This window comes from Diabrotica virgifera, chromosome 2, assembly GCF_917563875.1.
Source record: "Diabrotica virgifera virgifera chromosome 2, PGI_DIABVI_V3a".
In the NCBI taxonomy this organism is placed as follows: Eukaryota; Metazoa; Arthropoda; class Insecta; order Coleoptera; family Chrysomelidae; genus Diabrotica; species Diabrotica virgifera.
Genome location: NC_065444.1, coordinates 8,987,164 through 9,005,091, shown reverse-complemented (window position 1 = coordinate 9,005,091; position 17,928 = coordinate 8,987,164). Strand labels below are relative to the sequence as shown.

Sequence of the window (17,928 nt, the reverse complement as noted above, 5' to 3'; positions counted from 1 at the left end):
TCTTAGAACAACGTACAGTTCACAGATTCTAAAAGTGCCGGTGGGAGATGGCGTCTATTCGCAGTATTATAGTCAGTGTAAGAGAGGGAAAGTATTCGAAATCATGAAATAACAAATTTTATATTATTTGTTATTTCGAATAAATTCTCTCTTTTCACCGACTATAACACTACGCATAGACGCCATCTCCTACCGGCACCTTTAGAATCTGTACACTGCAACAGAGTAGGAACATTTTAATCTTGAATTAACACAGCCATCATAGTAATGACCAATAAAATTAATAAATGTCTAAACTGACATTGGGTAAGGTGTGAACCCACGATCTAAGCGATTCGTGCCTATACGCTGTGAGCTTCGCTGGTGTCGCTCCTAGCGGACTACTATTCAACTTCCACCGGTAATTTTTTAATTTATTATTTAATTGTTATCGCTTAATATTTACAACGCAAAAAAGTAATTAAATTGTAATCGATTTTTTTAAGATTTTGCTAATCATTTTAACGTTGTATTGACAAAATATGAATTTCTTACTTCGGATACTTTCACAATTATCGTGTAGATGGCGCTAAGATTAATGGATTAATAGATTAATAGAACATTAAAAAAACTTAATTTCAGTATTTAAAACATAAGTATATTTAAGGTAAAAATATATACCACAGCTTTGACCAACTAATATTTTTTTATAATTAATGTTTTTTATTTTAATTTTAAATTAATCACTTTGACATTTATGTCAAATTTCCGGTAAAGGTTTACAGACTTGTCACTACTGGCGCTCGCGAATTTGTAAATATCCCCTCTACGTACGAGCTCACAGCGTATACTCTAATAATTTACTGAGCTGAGCCAGTTTGTTTCTTAATAAACCTTTGCAGTTAATAAGCTTACATGGGCTAAAAAATGGTTAAAATACAAAAAAAAAACAAATTAATGGCATAAAGTTGACTGTATTTCAAAGAACATTATCTGTCTAGAAAGATATTGATCGACCCCCACCTTATATGAAATGGAATAAAAGAGTTTTATACAATTTGGCATTTATTTAAATAAAAAATAAAATATCAATACAAATTACATTACAGACTGCTGCGCGATTAAAAAGAATGAGGAGTGTAAATCTTTATCAAAGATAAACATACCGAAAAGGCACCCAAAAAAAGGTAACCTAATCTGTTTTGCGATTAACAACAGACATGTGTCGGTGTCATAAACGCCGAAAGAATAGCATATCAAAGAAACAAACTTATTGTTCATTATGTTAAAATATAATAGAAATATAGACTGTTGTTCGATAGTTAGTCGAAAATGGCCGCGCATTCTCAGCAAATTTTGGTTTGTTTAACGCACACTCAGTGCAAACGAAGTTTAGTCTTATGATTGAAACCGATAAAATTTGTGGTATTATATTTTTATCGCCAACCGTCACTAACGTCATTCATTATTGTACTCATTTGACGCCATTTGCAGCAGTAAAGTAACACTTTATTGTACCGAAAGAAGAATTTTACTTTACCTGCCGCGATTAAGCGGAATTGAATGTAAGTGGTCGATGGCAGTAATCGATTATTTATTTGAGTTAACTTACAATTTATTTACTTTAATTATTAAAAATATTGTACAAAATTTACGACATTGTTAATTAAATTGATGTCGAAAAGTGAAATTGTAATTATATTCATATAAAATAAATCAACACTTTACCGATTTAGAATTATTCAATATTGATAACTATCAATTAAAAATCTAAAGCGGCGATCATGCAGAAGTGACCTGTCATCACGGTCATGAAATTTTTATTACGTCTACAATTAAAAAAAAATCTTAAATTGTAAATTGTAAATAAGTATTAAAACCAACATCAAATTGCTGGCGATAAAATTTTGTATGCACCACGTCAGTAAAGACTCTTTATTGAACTCGTCTGTTATTCGACTCGCTCGCTATGCTCGCTCTGCTCATAATATCAGACTCGTTCGATAAAGAGTAACTTTACTGACTTGGTACATAAATAACTATTATCAGCTAAGCTAAGATGACATAATTTTTAATATTTTGTGGCGGCTATTATCACAATCTGGACAATTAATTTCGTATTGTTCGTAAAGCGCATATGTCCAATTTTTCAAATTTTTGTTACATATTTTTTGCGTCTTTTAGAGTCTCTATGCATCTAAGCATATACCCGAAATACTATACTCCCTAAAATGATACTCGGTTCTAACTGCAAGACGCAAGAGTCTCGCAGGGTTAGTCTTGTTCTTGCTGAAATCTTGCAGGGTCAGTCTTGGTCTTGGTCTTGATAAAATTAGGCGGTCTTGGTCTTGGTCTTGGTCTTGCGAAAATGCAAGAACAAGACCAAGACCTATTTTGGGCAACACTATTCTCCTCCCCAAATCTCCTATTATTATCTTTAGATACCGTTGTGGTAAAGAGTTTAACTATTTTTCTTTTTTCATAAAAAGTATCTTTTTCTTCGTCCTCCTGATCTTCGCTCAGTGGATATATTATTATCTAGTTATTTCTTCTATCAACTGCTTTAGAGCTCCCTCTTATAAAGGATTTCTCACAATCTCAAGTTTCAAGTATGAATTTTCTTTTAGTTTCCATTATATTTTTCCTTTGCATTGCCAGGTCGATTTCCAGTAAGAGTTATCAGTTATCATGTAAGACCTTAAAATGTAAATGTTTAAGTTTTGCTCCTTTAAATATCAAATAAACAGCATTAGTTAAATTTCTAAAGCTATGAAGCTTTCATATTGGCTGTATATTTAGCTTTTCTTTTGTTAAAACTTTCAACAACGAACCAAATTGGAAATTGATCAAGTCGATATGAAACTAATAAACAACCAAACTTTACAAAACCATTCATCTATTATAAGTTATTATCAAAGATCACCGACAATAGTATTCCCGAATTTCGCAGGTATATATTTAAAGAAGTGTCATGGGTTTAGGCGTAGAATTTTCCCCGAGTTAAAACTTTGGGGAAATGTTCCAATAATGAATTTCCGCCAACGGAGAAACTATGCGATGGCGCTACCGCTAGTGGCGTTAATTATAATTATCGGTTTTTATTTTTTATCGCAATAACTCTGGCATGTAATTTAACATAACTAAATGTTAAAATAAAGGCTGATACGGGTTGTTGCTGTATAGTTTTGTAAAGGAAGTTACGTGTAACTTTACAGCTAGTTCATTAATTATCCGTAAGGAGCTTTTCGTATCATGATACTTTGGTATGTATAACTTGCTAACAAAGGTTTTGACAAAAAATGATTACCCGTCGTCATTTATAAACAAGGAATTTCCCAAGATTGAAGAAATGAAACAGTAAACCACTACAAGCAATCCAGAAACAGTCACAAGATATTATATACTTACTGGAGTCATACAGGGATTGTTCTTTCTCTGTTTCTTTTTAACATAGCGGTAAACTATGTTCTCTCCAAACTAGACTCCGACACAAGAGGTGTATACAATGGACGTTAACCACACGCCTAACTGATCTAGAATACGCCGAAGATATCTGCCTCTTAGAAGAAATGTTCCAAGATGTGGCTACCCAATTGAAAACACTTTCCACTGAAGCCGATAAAATAAATAATATGAGAATAAATGAAAGAAACAATATATTATTAACTATTAACAGCATACAGATTGCAAATGTGGAAATTTTTACGTATCTTGGAGATGTAACAGAAACGAAAGTATAGAAGACGATATTCGTATGAGAGTTTGAAAACTCAACATGTTCAACCTTGGTTGAAGGTCTGATCAGTACACTATAAAAATCCCAGTTAATTTACAAAGAAGTTTTGATACATGTATCCTACCTAAATTCAAATGAAAATGAGCAAGATATGTGGCAATAGAAAGCGAAGAAAAGTGGTCAAAGAGAAAAATACAATGGCGACGACAGCACATAAACGAGGTGTAGAAATACCGCAAAATATGGATCGAAAACTTTAAAACGCAGGAAGAAACTGGTACCAGAGATCACAAGACAGGCGAATATAGAAATCACAATAGTCCAGAAAGCCACTGCGCATCCGCTAGGAAAAATATTCTAATTCGGATTTTTTGCACAATCTTACTCAAAAAGGACTCCTTTTAACAAATTTGCATGTTGCCAGGACCAAAAGGTGGTCAAAAATTTTTTAAACGTTTTTTTTTTGTTTTTTTCCTAAAATTATTTTTTTTGCATGGAAAAAGTTTTTTTAGGTTTTTTGGATCATTCCAAACAGAAAAGGTCTTTAGTGACTTTTCTCTAAAAATGATAGTTTTTGACATATAAGCGATTAAAAATTGAAAAATTGCGAAATCAGCCATTTTTAACCCTCAAAAACTATGTGAAAAACTGAAAATTTTAATGTTGCCAAGGTAGATAGATATTCTTTAAACATCGGTTAATGAAATCCCGAAGACTTTTTTGCAATACAATATTCAAAACTCCTTTGTTTTTTAATTGCTAATCAAGCGTGCGCGACACTATTTTCCACCGACAGTATGGTGCAAATTAAAGGAATAAATTCGTTATTTCGTAAACCGGCGACTTTAAGGAAAAATCCTGAAACAGGTCGATTTTTATTTTTAAGTTATGATATTGTGGCATGTATGGTATATTAGTGACGTCATCCATCTGGACGTGATGACGTAATCGATGATTTTTTTTAATGAGAATAGGGTCGTGTGCTAGCTCATTTGAAAGGTTCTTCAATTTTCTATTCAGTAGTATAAACAATTACATAATTATTTATACAGGGTGTCCAAAATTTTTTTATTAAATTAAATTATTTGACAATAAAAGAAGTAGAAGGACACCTTGTATAAACAATTATGTAAATTTTATATTACTGAATAGAGAATTGAAGAACCTTTCAAATGAGTTACCACACTACCCCTATTCTCATTTAAAAAAATCATAGATTACGTCATCACGCCCAGACGGGTGACGTCACTAGTATACCATATATGCCACAATATCATAACTTAAAAATAAAAATCGACCTGTTTCAGGATTTTTTTTTAAAGTTGCCGGTTTACTTATTCCTTTCATTTGCACCATACTGTCGGTGGAAAATAGTGTCGCGCACGCTTGATTAGCAATTAAAAAACAAAGGAGTTTTGAATATTGTATTGCAAAAAACTCTTCGGGATTTCATCAATCGATGTTTAAAGAATATCTACCTACCTTGGCAACATTCAAATTTTCAGTTTTTCACATAGTTTTTGAGGGTTAAAAATGGCCGATTTCGCAATTTTTCAATTTTTAATCGCTTATATGTCAAAAACTATCATTTTTAGAGAAACGTCACTAAAGACCTTTTCTGTTTGGAATGACCCAAAAACCTAAAAAAACTTTTTTCCATGCCAAAAAAAATAATTTTAGGAAAAAAACAAAAAAAATACGTTTAAAAAATTTTTGACCACCTTTTGGTCCTGGCAACATGCAAATTTGTTAAAAGGAGTCCTTTTTGAGTAAGATTGTGCAAAAAATCCGAATTAGAATATTTTTCCTAGCGGATGCGCAGTGGCTTTCTGGACTACAAGGGGAGGCTATGTCCAGAAGTGGACTAGAATAGACTGCTAAAGAAGAAGTTATATTCTACAATGAATGTCTAACATTTAATTGAGCGTGTGAGGAAGTATCCATCTATTTATGATATAACTGCTAGGTGGACTTCCCATCGCCTTTTCCTTTTCTCATCTTCAACCAAAGCTACAGCAAACACCTCCTTTTTCGTTTTGCCTACTCTTGTTAGTTTTTGCTTGTCCGAATAAACAATGCTAATAATATTTGGTATTTGTCAATATAAATAAAAAATCCAACAAATTAAATACATATTATATTTTTGAAAAAAGTTTATACGTATTACGTTTTCAGTACCCCCTCGTTGGACAGTAGAACCTGCGGATTCAAGTGTAGCAGCTGGACAAGAAGCGGTTATTCACTGCCAAGCTGATGGATATCCTAAACCAATTATAACTTGGAAAAAAGCTGTAGGTGAGGCAAATATTATTATTAACGATTTTATATAATACATATGATACTTATTGTGTGATTACTATTTAGGAGAACAACCCGGAGAATATAAAGATTTCCTCTTTGAACCCAATGTTCAACAATACCAAAACGGTAGTTTAATATTCATGCACATATCAAAGGAGAATGAAGGACATTACTTATGTGAAGGAAAGAACAACATTGGCACTGGAGTCAGTAAAGTCATACACTTGCGAGTGAACGGTAAGAACATTTTTAATTTCAATAATCTAATTCCTCCAGTAGGGAATTAAATTTGTAACTTTGAAAATTCAATATCAATGACTTTGAAATCAATTTCACAATCAAATTCTTTACACATATTTGTTAAGTATTACTGCAGGACATAGGTCTCTCTTGTTTGTATTCAGAGTATAAGGTCTTGTACGGTATGGATCCAATTTTTCATCAACTTTCCCAAATCATCTTGCCCTCGTTTAGGCGGTCTTCCTCTGTTTCATTTATTTGTTCTCGGTCTTCATTCGGTTAACGTGAGTGCCCACTTCCATTCTTCATCCTTGCCATGTGGCTAGCTCATCCCCATTTCAATCTGCAAGCTCTCTTCGCGACATCTGCAACTCTGGTTCTGTTTCGTAGGTCTTCGTTTTTGATCTTGTCTTTTACTGGTACCCCTCTCATTGAATGCTCGATCTTTCTTTGTGCTATTCTTAGTTTTAATGTGTTAGAAACAGTTATAAAGTGTCAATGTAACCTGTTTAATTGTTTCCTAGCTCCAGCATATTTTACTCAAAAATCCAAGCAACTTCAGGTTGTTAAGGGAGAACAAGCCCATCTGCAATGTTCTGCTCTTGGAGATACTCCAATGGAAATAAACTGGAAAGTCGGAGGTCAACATATATCCAAAGATGGAGATCAAAGGTAATCACTTTGACTTTTTTAATTAATAATTAAGTCATATATTTATTAAAATTATAGTTCAGTTTACGACAACCAATGGAAATTTTTTCTTAAAATTCAAACAAATTTTAAAAGTAAAAAAAAATAAAATTTCCAGTGAGCTATAAAAAAAAGACGCTGGCCTATACCTAATGTATTAAACAACGCGATTTACATAAGGCAATTTGGGCTGAGTAAATAAATATTTAGATTCCATTTATTCTCTTTCAAAAATTGTTATAATAGATGCAATTCGAATATTTATAAAAAAAACTGACAACTGACAGTATTAACAGAGAAAAGCCAATCGATGGTAATATTCAAGAACCCAATTAGATGTAAATTAGTAGTGGACGACCATATAATCGAACAGGTAATGGATTGTAGATACTTGGGTGTGAAATATCTAGCGACAGGCAACTGTAGCAAGAAACAAAACAGCAGGAAACGAAAACAGCAAGAATATTTGGTTTCCTGACGAATATAATCTGGCGGAATAAACACATGAGCGCCAAAAGCAAATTTCGCATTTATAAAACATGTGTTAGACCCGTACTGACATACGCAGCTGAGACAAGGGCTGAGACAACAAAGACCAAACAAATAATGAGAACAACAGAGATGAAAACTCTAAGATCCAGTAACAAAAGAAACAGGACATAGTCCTATTAAAAGAAGAAGAAAAAGAAGAAGAAAGATAAAAAACTCTCTTTCAGATATTTTAAATATGTGAATTAAAAGCTCATACAGAATGGAACAAAAAATGCTACCTAATTAATGTTTGACTTACAGAGCGTTCACTAATTTTAATACTAGTTGATAAGCCCGACGTTTGTTATAAACTAAAATAATTAATTATTTATATGGGAAATAAGCCACAATTAAAATGAAAAAAATAATTTTCTTAACGTTTCGACGCCCAAATCGGGTGCCGTTGTCAAAATACAAAATATTACTAAAATAAACTAAAGTGTTGTTGCTAAGCAAAAAAAATTCTTCTAATAATTTATTTAATCTCACTCATTTATATTGGCAATTCAGACATATATTATACATTTTAAAGTAGAAGACTTTAAAATGATATTGCCAATATTTATGAGTTGCGTTCCTGGGACGACTTACTGAAAGATAGTTCATTCTTTAATACGAGGAAAATATCAATACCATATATAAAAGGACTATCCGAGAAACTTAAAACAATAGGAAATAAATTCAACATTTCAACAACATTCAAAACAACAAACACATTGAGATCTATTCTATCTAAAACTAAACCTAACAATGATCAAGAAAGAACAAAAAATTGCATTTATAAAATACCTTGTGAATGCGAACAATTTTATTTAGGTGAGACATCAAGACCATTAGACGTTAGAATAAGTGAACATCAATCTTATATTAAAAATAGAGAATTTGAGAGATCTCAAATATGTCAACACGCATGGGATAATGAACATAGAGTTCAGTGGAGAGATTCAAGTATAGTCCTGAAAGAATCAGATAGTAAAAAGAGAAAAATCAAAGAAGCGGCTCTAATTATGCTAAATGAAACCAATTGTGTCGCAAATTCCTCGGTAGAATGCAGTAGGATGTGGTTACCCATACTGAAAGAGGAAGTCAATAGAAAGAAAATACCAAGATTAGTAAGTCAATAATATCGAGCTAGTACATATTTTATATTTTAGTATTACTTATATATCTAGTATTATTAATAATATTTATAATTTAAACATGTTACAAGTCAGAATTTGGTATTATTTTTTGAGAGTAAATTAATGTAAGACCAAATACTTACGATGTCGGGATAGTATCACAGGGTTTTTCCTGGTTTTCCCTTGTGATTTACTATGAAGTCTCTAACGCGAGAATTTTACTGTCGTTGCATTTGGTTGTCTTTTTAAAGACATATCACATGCTATAATTTTTTATGACGGATATTCTTGAGTTGGGGTTAATTTCATGTAATCGAATGAACTATCTTTCAGTAAGTCGTCCCAGGAACGCAACTCATAAATATTGGCAATATCATTTTAAAGTCTTCTACTTTAAAATGTATAATATATGTCTGAATTGCCAATATAAATGAGTGAGATTAAATAAATTATTACAAGGATTTTTTTTGCTTAGCAACAACACTTTAGTTTATTTTAGTAATATTTTGTATTTTAAAAACGGCACCCGATTTGGGCGTCGAAACGTTAATAAAATTATTTTTTTCATTTTAATTGTGGCTTATTTCCCATATAAATAATTAATCATAAAAATGCCACAAGGAAATAGCTTCAGAACAAAACTAAAATAATATTTCTATAATTACATTTTTCTTGCGTTATTTGAGATTTCAGACTATAATTTAGTCGTGATTTTTAGGTACACAATAAGAGAACAAGTCTTAGCAGAAGGAATGGTTTCAGAACTAGGTATCGAAAGAACAATTCGACAGGATACGGGAATATTCATTTGTTCTGCCAACAATGCTTACGGAAACGACGATATGAATATCCAGTTGATAGTTCAGGAAATTCCCGAACCTCCCAGAAATGTTAGAGTCATGGATCAGTTGTCGAGGTCGATAGGTGTCTCATGGACCCAACCTTATGCGGGAAATAGCCCAATTTTGAATTATATCATCCAATATAAGATTGGATCAGGTATGTTAAATATTAGTGAATTATTGTCATATTTTGTCGTGATTTTACTTTCTGATTTCTTAATAATTTTAGATCTAATTTATTTAGTCTTTATTTCGCATTTATTTTAATTTATTTATACTATCACTATTTGAATTTATTTTCAAAAAACATCTAATACATACAGATTCGGAAAAAGTTTTAAAATAAAACATGTGATTTGCAATAGATTAAGTACTTTAAAACTATTTATGTCAACATCAAAGTTGTATGTCTGTTGATTTTCTTTTGAATAACACCATCCAAATACTCTTGACAAAAAATTTAAATTTGTATTCCTGATTTCAGAGACGTGGCCAACGCAGCCGCTCAAAGTAACAGTTCCAGGATCTCAAACTACAACAACTCTTCCAAACCTCCATCCAGCCCAAGTCTACCATTTGAGACTATTAGCTGAAAACAGACTAGGATTAAGCGAACCCAGCCAAACTGTACAAGTCAATACTCTGGAGGAGGTGCCCAGTGGAGCTCCGTTGGACATACGAGCAGAGCCAAAGAGCTCGACTGAAATAGTGGTTACGTGGGAGCCGCCTCCAAGGGAATCCTGGAATGGGAATCTGTTGGGATACCACGTTGGGTATCAGGAATATACCAACGACGATTCAAATAATATTGCTCAAAATTATATTTTTAAAAGCGTCGAAGTCAGGCCTCATTTTGGAGGGGAGGCTACTCTTCAGGGATTGGCCAAGTTTACTACATATAATATAGTTGTCCAGGTAAAATATCTGTAAAGTAAATTTTTAAAGGCTTTTGTATATTGTGTAGTACTTAGAAGATGCCTAAAAAACTTCCCGAGAGTATGATACCCCAAGTAGCACCGAACGGGTTTATTAAGCCTTTTAAGGATGCTTTAAAACTGTAGAATAAAAATAAAATTAAAACTATTTGGTTTTTAAGTAAACCTTACGGTTGCAATAAAATCGCTTTTAGCATAAAAGGGCCCACTCTGAAAGAGGTCAATAAAACCAAAAATAAAAACCTTCTTAAAACTTTGTTTTCTTAAGTAACTGGTTTTAAAGCTGTTGCGAAAGTGCTTTTGAAACCATGTTAAAAGAAACTTTAAGTGCACGCAGTTTTATAGCTAACTTAAAAAGGGTTCTTAAATGGAAATTTTGAAAGACAATTTACCATATTAAATGATTTTTTACAACAAATTTTTACATGTGTTATGGTAGGTAGATACGTATTTGTAACCATAAAATAATAAAAAGTACTTGGTCATTTCGGACTGTCAAGATAGAAAAACACTTGCGCACCCAACTTTATTGATAATGTTAACAAAAATAGGTCTCAATAACTCACGCACCTAAAATTTTGGCGATTAAAAAATAAAAAAAAAATAAAAAAATTTAAATCCTAAAAATATTAATTTGAAAGAAAAATAATTTTATCCACAATTTTAATGTTTTAATGTTAAAATAAATCGAATTTATGTCTTTAAGTTGCTTATTTATAATTTTTATGTAAGCCTTATATTGTAATTTATCATGGCTTTCAGCATCTCCAGAAAGCAATATCGCCGAAATCCACATAAAACTATTTGGTCTATTGACAGAGAATTGTTAAGATCAAATGGTTTTATTGTATACCTTTCTAAGAGCATATATCCTACAAAAAAGCAAGGTTGGCTTGGAATTAAAACCGTTTAGTTGTAATGCTGCTGTCAATAATGCCACTCGGTTTTATTGTGAATCTAACCTAAAATCGGAGCGTCATAGTTTTGTGTGTGTTGTATTTTTCTTTTATAATGACCAGTTCGTTTATATTTTAAGTACTTGCGACTTATTTCTTCCATACTAAGTGTACTTCCACTTTTTACAACACACTACACCACTGTTTCGCTCTAAAACAAATGACCGACCATTTTGGACATTAAAGAAGAGGGGATGAGTTTAGTTCTATTGTTTCTAACAAGAAGGATAGTTTAGTCTTTACGATAACCAAATTGATTCAGATGGGAAAGTTTGGTTTTAATATAGCCTACTAATTGCTTTTAAGAAAGCAACTTTAAAGAAAACTAAAAAGTAGTTTTAAGGCATATGTTTTACTGACATAATAGTCTTTAAGATCAAGTAGTTTTAATAATGTAGTCAACTAGGTTTTATTAGTCATATTAGGAGAATCTTTAAAACTGCAATAAAACTAAAAGGTAACAAGCTAGAATCTAATAAATCCAAACAGTCCGGAAGTTCTTCATAAAACCAATTAGTTTTAAAGTGAACTGAGAATAAACCATTTTAAAACTACAATAAGACAAATTATCTATTAAGATTTATTAGTCTTATTTGATACTTTAATTAGATACTTTAAGACTAGTGACAAATGCTTTAGCAGTTTTATTAGTTCTGGCAGTATATCTACAAAGTAAATTAAAAACCATTATCTTATTATTTACCACAATTAAACCTTTATTAACCTTAAATAAAACTAAAATGTTTTTATTGTGCTACTTGGGACCGCTGCTAGCCGATATAATCAATACTTGCCTCATGTTCAATTACTTTCGTACCCCCTGGAAAGTGTCCAACGCAATATTGATTCCCAAGCCAGGGAAACCCCTAACCAGCCAAGAATACTACAGGCCAGTGATTCCCAACCTTTTATGTCTGGCGACCCACCTTCTGATGTTTTTTCATATTCGCGACCCATCCCTCATCTCCTTCGTTTGTAAACCCTACACATTTGGACCAATTAGTTCCATTTTATCGAATAAAACAATCCAAGGAATCCAAAATATCTTGGCCAGTTGTAGTGGTGTTTAGTGTGTGGAAAATAACATTTGTTCTTTAACTGATCCATTGAAATTAAACCTTACTAAGCATAACAAATTAACTTTGTCAGCAATGTCTGTACTTTCGTCCAATTGTAAAGAATAAAATCAGTTTCTCTTTTAGCAAATATTAAAGTCTTCTTTACATTAACAGATATTTCCTCGATTGTAAGTTTCACTGTAGTGTTGGATAGGGGTATTTAATGACCTAAATCGCCTAAATAAAATATATGTAGTTGTAATCGCGCGTTATCAAAACACGCGTTAAGCGCTTGTCATGAGAACGGGGCCTAAGAGCCACGACGCGACCCACTGGTTGGGAAACGCTGCTATAGGCCAATATCCTCTCTTAAACACTCTAGGTTAAAGTCTACGAGTGGATGCTCAAGGGGAGACTTATAGGATTCCTAAAAGCACATCACATCATCCCAAACTTCCAATTTTGATTCAAAGCTGGACATTCCACGCATTATGCATTGCTAGAAGCAGCAACTTTTATATCACAATCCATTAAGGAACATCATAAACATGCCATTGGAATTTTTTTAGACGTCCGGAATTTCTTCGATCAAGCATGTCATGCTGGCTTGATTGAAAACTCCACCATTCTGGACGGCTTACATACTTGATATCTCTCCAATCGGAAAAACAGACACATAAGTGTTCTTTTAAATATAAATGTTTTTTGTAGGCTTAATTACTTACTCCGTGGTGTTACAACCCTTCGTGGGTGTTCCTCTCTGCCTCAATTCCTCTCTGTCTTGAGCAATATCTATCCAATTCTCCACACCCATAGCTTTGTCTCCTGCTATATTATCTCGCCACCGGAGTCAAGGGTTTCCATGTGGTCGTCTTCCAGTTGGGATTTCTTCCCATACCAGACTTACTCATTATCAGACTCTGACATTCGTCAGAATGTCTTCTGAGGTATCCTGCCCATTGGTGTATTCTGGACTTTATTTTTTTTTATTATGCTAGCGTCTGGCTATAGTTCTTCGAGCTCTTTGTTAATTCTTATCCTATATTGCTCTGCTGCTCCATCATGCACAGGCCCAAAGATCCCTAAGGATTTTTCTTTCCAAAACACGTAGTCCTTCTTCGTTTGCCTTTGTTATCGTCTATGTTTCGTTACCGTACATCAGTACGAGTCGTATGATTGTTTTGTATGGTTGTATCTTTGTATGAATTAGAGAGTTATCAAGTAACTCTATGAGAATACGGTAACGTTATAAATAACATGTAAAGTATACAGTAAAATAGCGTTACCGTATTCTCCTAGGGTTACTTGATAACTCTCGTTTCGATTTTATAAGGTTTTGAAGGGCATAAATATATATGTTGCCGGCTTTTATCACGTTGTTATGAGTAAAATGCAATTCTTAAAGTTTCGATATATTTATTAATAAAAAGTACATTTATGTCATTGTAGGCATATAACAGTCGAGGATCTGGACCGGCCAGCGAACCAGTCACTGCAAGAACTTTAGAAGACTCGCCCACTCTACCTCCAGAAAACGTTCAATGCTCCGTTTTAAATGCTCAAAGTCTACACATATCATGGGAACCTCCGCTAGTTGAGGGTCAAAATGGCATCATCCAAGGGTACAAAGTAACTTACCATTCTGTTGGAGAATGGTTCGGTATGTATCAATAATCTGGTCCAACAAAACTTTCCTGGTTAAACAAAATAACCTTAATTTAGTAAATTTAGTAAATTTAGTAAATTCAGTACATTTAGTAAATTTAGTAAATTTAGCAAATTTAGTAAATTTAGTAAAGTTAGTAAAGTTAGTAAAGTTAGTAAATTTAATAAATTTAGTATATTTAGTAAATTTTTAAAGTAATAATTTTACTGTATCCATGTTTTCAGACAACGAAGATCAACAAACAAAAATTGTTAATCAACTTAGAACAACGATTTCCGGATTAAGAAAATATACTAACTATAGTATGACAGTGTTAGCATATACTTCCAGTGGGGATGGTGTAAGATCTGTTCCAGTATTTTGCCAAACTGAAGAAGACGGTATGTTTTACCTAATGATATATTTATCAAAGGAGCAAAATATGCATTTTTTGTAACAATTTTTTTCGTTACCTTGGTTCTTCTGCAAACTTCCAAACTTAATTCAACTCTACTAAGAAGTTTATGTTGCTGATTTTAACACTGGATGACTCAATTAACGGCACATCATCATCATCATTAATTCCTTTAATCCCTGATGGAATAATTGCAAAATCTTACTTAGAGGTATCTGATTGGCTTATTGCAGTGAATCACTCCACATTCTTCTTGTGCATTGTCAAAGTTTGTTCTATGATTTGGCTTTTGTTACAAGTTTCTTCCAACTTATTTCGATTTGTGCATAGTTCCCTCCAGTTTCTCACTTTCAGGATTTTGATATCTCTCATAACCTGGTCCTCTCATCTCTCTCTGGGTCTTTCTTCCCTTTGGTCATTGAGTTTCTGGCTTCCATCTGGTGACCTTCTTACTCAATAGATCGTTTTTCCGTCTCTCTACTTGTCCCAGCCATCTCGCTTTAGTAAATCTATTTCTTTTCATGGTTCATTCTTGTTCATGGTTAATTTCATGGTTTATTCTTCTTCTCATTTTTCCGTTTTCCATTCTTATCGTGACCATAACTTTTCTGAGGATTTTTCTTTCGAACATTTTTAAGTTTTCTTCATCTTTATCTGTGAAGCACATTGTCTCAGCTGCGTATGTAACTACTGGTCTGATTGTCACTCTGTATATTTTCCATTTAGTATTTCTGGATAAGTTCTTATCCTTCATTAGCCTATGCCTATGGTATCTTCAAGTCTTCAATATATTTTGTTCTCTCCTACTATTCGCTCTCCACTTCTCTTGTTTTTGTCATTCACAGTTAGTCCCAAATATTTAAATAATTGAAATCTTTCAAAAGTGTAATTTTCTATCTTGATTTCTCTCGTTTTTTATCTTCTCTTTTAGAGCATGTTAGATATTTTGTTTTCTTCTCGTTGATTTCTAGACCTGTGTTCCGTGCTTCATTTGTCAGGATTGCTACTGCTTCTTTTCTTTCTTCAGTTGTCCCTTTCCTTAAGAACTATGCCATTTGCATAGGATACTATTTTGTGTTGAAGGGTGCGCTATAGTTCTGTTACTTCCACCGGTCTTCACTGTTTCTTCTACATCTATGTTGAATAGGTATAGCTGTAGAAGAACAGATATTTGCAACACATTAATTTGTGAATAACCATTTTAGTGCCTTCTGCCCCTGCTCAGATAAAAGCAATTCAAAGTGCTGCCAATAAAATACTCGTATCGTGGCTACCGCCGAAGTACAGCAATGGACCATTGACTGGCTATACTTTCTACATGAGCATAGTTGAGGATGGCCAGGAAGAGGGTACCCACAAAAGAGCACTCAATCCAACGACGGAAATGCACGAAGTACTTCGAACTCAAGATACTGCCACTCTGCAGTTTTGGGTTACTGCTTCAACGAGAGTAAGTTAGATTTTTTTAATAATATATTGTCTCCCATTTCCTAATGTTAAATATATTCTGACCATTTAAACGAGATTTAACGAGATTTGTTTAATTTTCAATGCTGTTCTCATTATACTATCCGTTTGTTCCTCAATCTTACTTTTACATGAAAGTTATCTTTTACAGTCTCTTTCAGACAGGTGTAAAAGTCTCTTTTGTACCTGCAAGAGGCATAGTAAAGTATTCTAAATTTGAAATTTTTCAGATTGGAGACGGTGAAAGCACTCGAGTCGTGACCGTCACCCCCTCCAAAACAGTACCTGCCCGAATAGCCTCTTTTGGCCGAGAAGTAATAAGCGCTTGGAAGCAAGATATTTACTTGCACTGCCGTCGTGTGGGTATCCCCCTTCCGAGCGTCAATTGGAGACTGAACGACCTTCCTCTAGAAGTTGGAGGCCGCAGATCTATTTTTGCAAACGCAACTTTAGTGATAAAAGACATTCAGAATGTAGATCAAGCGAATTATTCTTGTAGTGTAGAAAATCAGTATGGACACGATGAAATAGTGTACAGTTTAAAAGTGTTGGTTCCTCCGGAGGCGCCGGTGTTGACCGTTGTTGAGTCTTTTACAGATAGTTTGCTGTTGAGATGGAGTGATCAGGGAAACGGAGGATCACCAATTTTAGGTAATTGTACTGCTTCAACAATCAATATATTTTTTTTTTTTCTAGTAAACGATGTAATATGTGCTGATGACCAAAAAATGCAACACTGTATGTAAGTCATCTAAATATATATGTGATAAAGTTTTTATCTTTTTTACCTCGCTATCTTTTCTTTAACTGAAGTTTTTTTTTGCGAAAACAAAAAAGATTAGAAAGTTTATTTCTGTGTATTTAACCTACACAAAATTCACAATAAAGATGAACTAGAAATAAACAAACCAAGATACGTTGAATGTTACTAGGAGCACTCCCAAATCATGATTTACAATGTATAAACTTTCCAAATCATTATTTGGGATTTACAATGTATGTACATTTAGTCCGTTCTTTAACGGTAAAATATTGCAAAACCTCTAAATTTTAAAGAACTGCTTCGATTGACATGAAATTTGGCATACACATAGCTAACAAGTCAAAGAAAAAAGTGATATTGTGCCGATATGTGCTTTTGCCCTGGGGGTGGTTTTCACCCCCTCTTGGGGGTGAAAAATATTCGTCCAAAGAAAGTCAGCAAATGGATAAACTGGCTAATTTTAAGTAACTTTTGTTCTATAGAGTTTTTTCACTAAGTCAATACTTTTCGAGTTATTTGGCAGTGAATATGTTCATTTTTTCAACGAAATAACCATGCTTTTAGATGGTTTTTCGCAAATAACTCAAATAGTAAGTATTTTGTCGAAAAAACATTCTTAGCAAAAATATAGCCTGTAAAAAATTTAAAAAAATGGTGTATATATCACGTCTCTACACCTAGTAGAAGCAGAGTTATAGCTAATAAAAATAGGTTCATATTGGTCAAATTCCAAATGGAATACTTTACCGTGAAATAACCAAAAATGAAGCACATTTCGGAGAAAACTCATTACAACTTATCTAAAGCGTTCAGAAAAAGCTTCATTTTTGTTTTATAAAAAAAATTTCTAGCATCAAAATTAAACAAGTTACGCTCAAAATAAAGTTAGTCCCTTTTGGTTTTGGTAAAAAAATCGAGAAAATCACCCCCTAATTAGTATCTTAAATGAACTTAATCGTTACGACTTCACAAGTTTCTTGACTCGTGTATATATTGTTTATATATGATCTGTAAGTTTAATCGGTTCAACGTCCTTATTATTGAAAGGGCTGTAGTTAAAAGGGGTTGAACGAGTTACTGATCACGAATGTATGCAAATTTAGAAACACCAAATCTTAATCAATTTTTGTCTAACAGAAAAACAAAAAAATACATGATATTCAGAAAATCAAATCTTTTTTTGTTTTTCGAGATTTTTGGTATCTCTAACAATTTTTAAGTTATTTTGAAAAAAAGCATATTTTTCAAA

The 17,928-nt window shown here is 33.0% G+C and overlaps 1 protein-coding gene across 1 annotated transcript in view; it reads left to right on the top strand.

The window, feature by feature from the left end:
• LOC114328633 (cell adhesion molecule Dscam2) overlaps positions 1-17,928 on the top strand; it is a 384,871-nt gene that overhangs the window by 324,172 nt on the left and 42,771 nt on the right. The window contains exons 11-19 of the mRNA XM_050644410.1: positions 5,891-6,010; positions 6,080-6,253; positions 6,781-6,928; positions 9,317-9,597; positions 9,925-10,355; positions 13,839-14,049; positions 14,280-14,435; positions 15,655-15,899; positions 16,147-16,567. Coding sequence (XP_050500367.1) covers positions 5,891-6,010; positions 6,080-6,253; positions 6,781-6,928; positions 9,317-9,597; positions 9,925-10,355; positions 13,839-14,049; positions 14,280-14,435; positions 15,655-15,899; positions 16,147-16,567 — 2,187 coding nt within the window. The remainder of the gene's footprint in view (positions 1-5,890; positions 6,011-6,079; positions 6,254-6,780; positions 6,929-9,316; positions 9,598-9,924; positions 10,356-13,838; positions 14,050-14,279; positions 14,436-15,654; positions 15,900-16,146; positions 16,568-17,928) is intronic.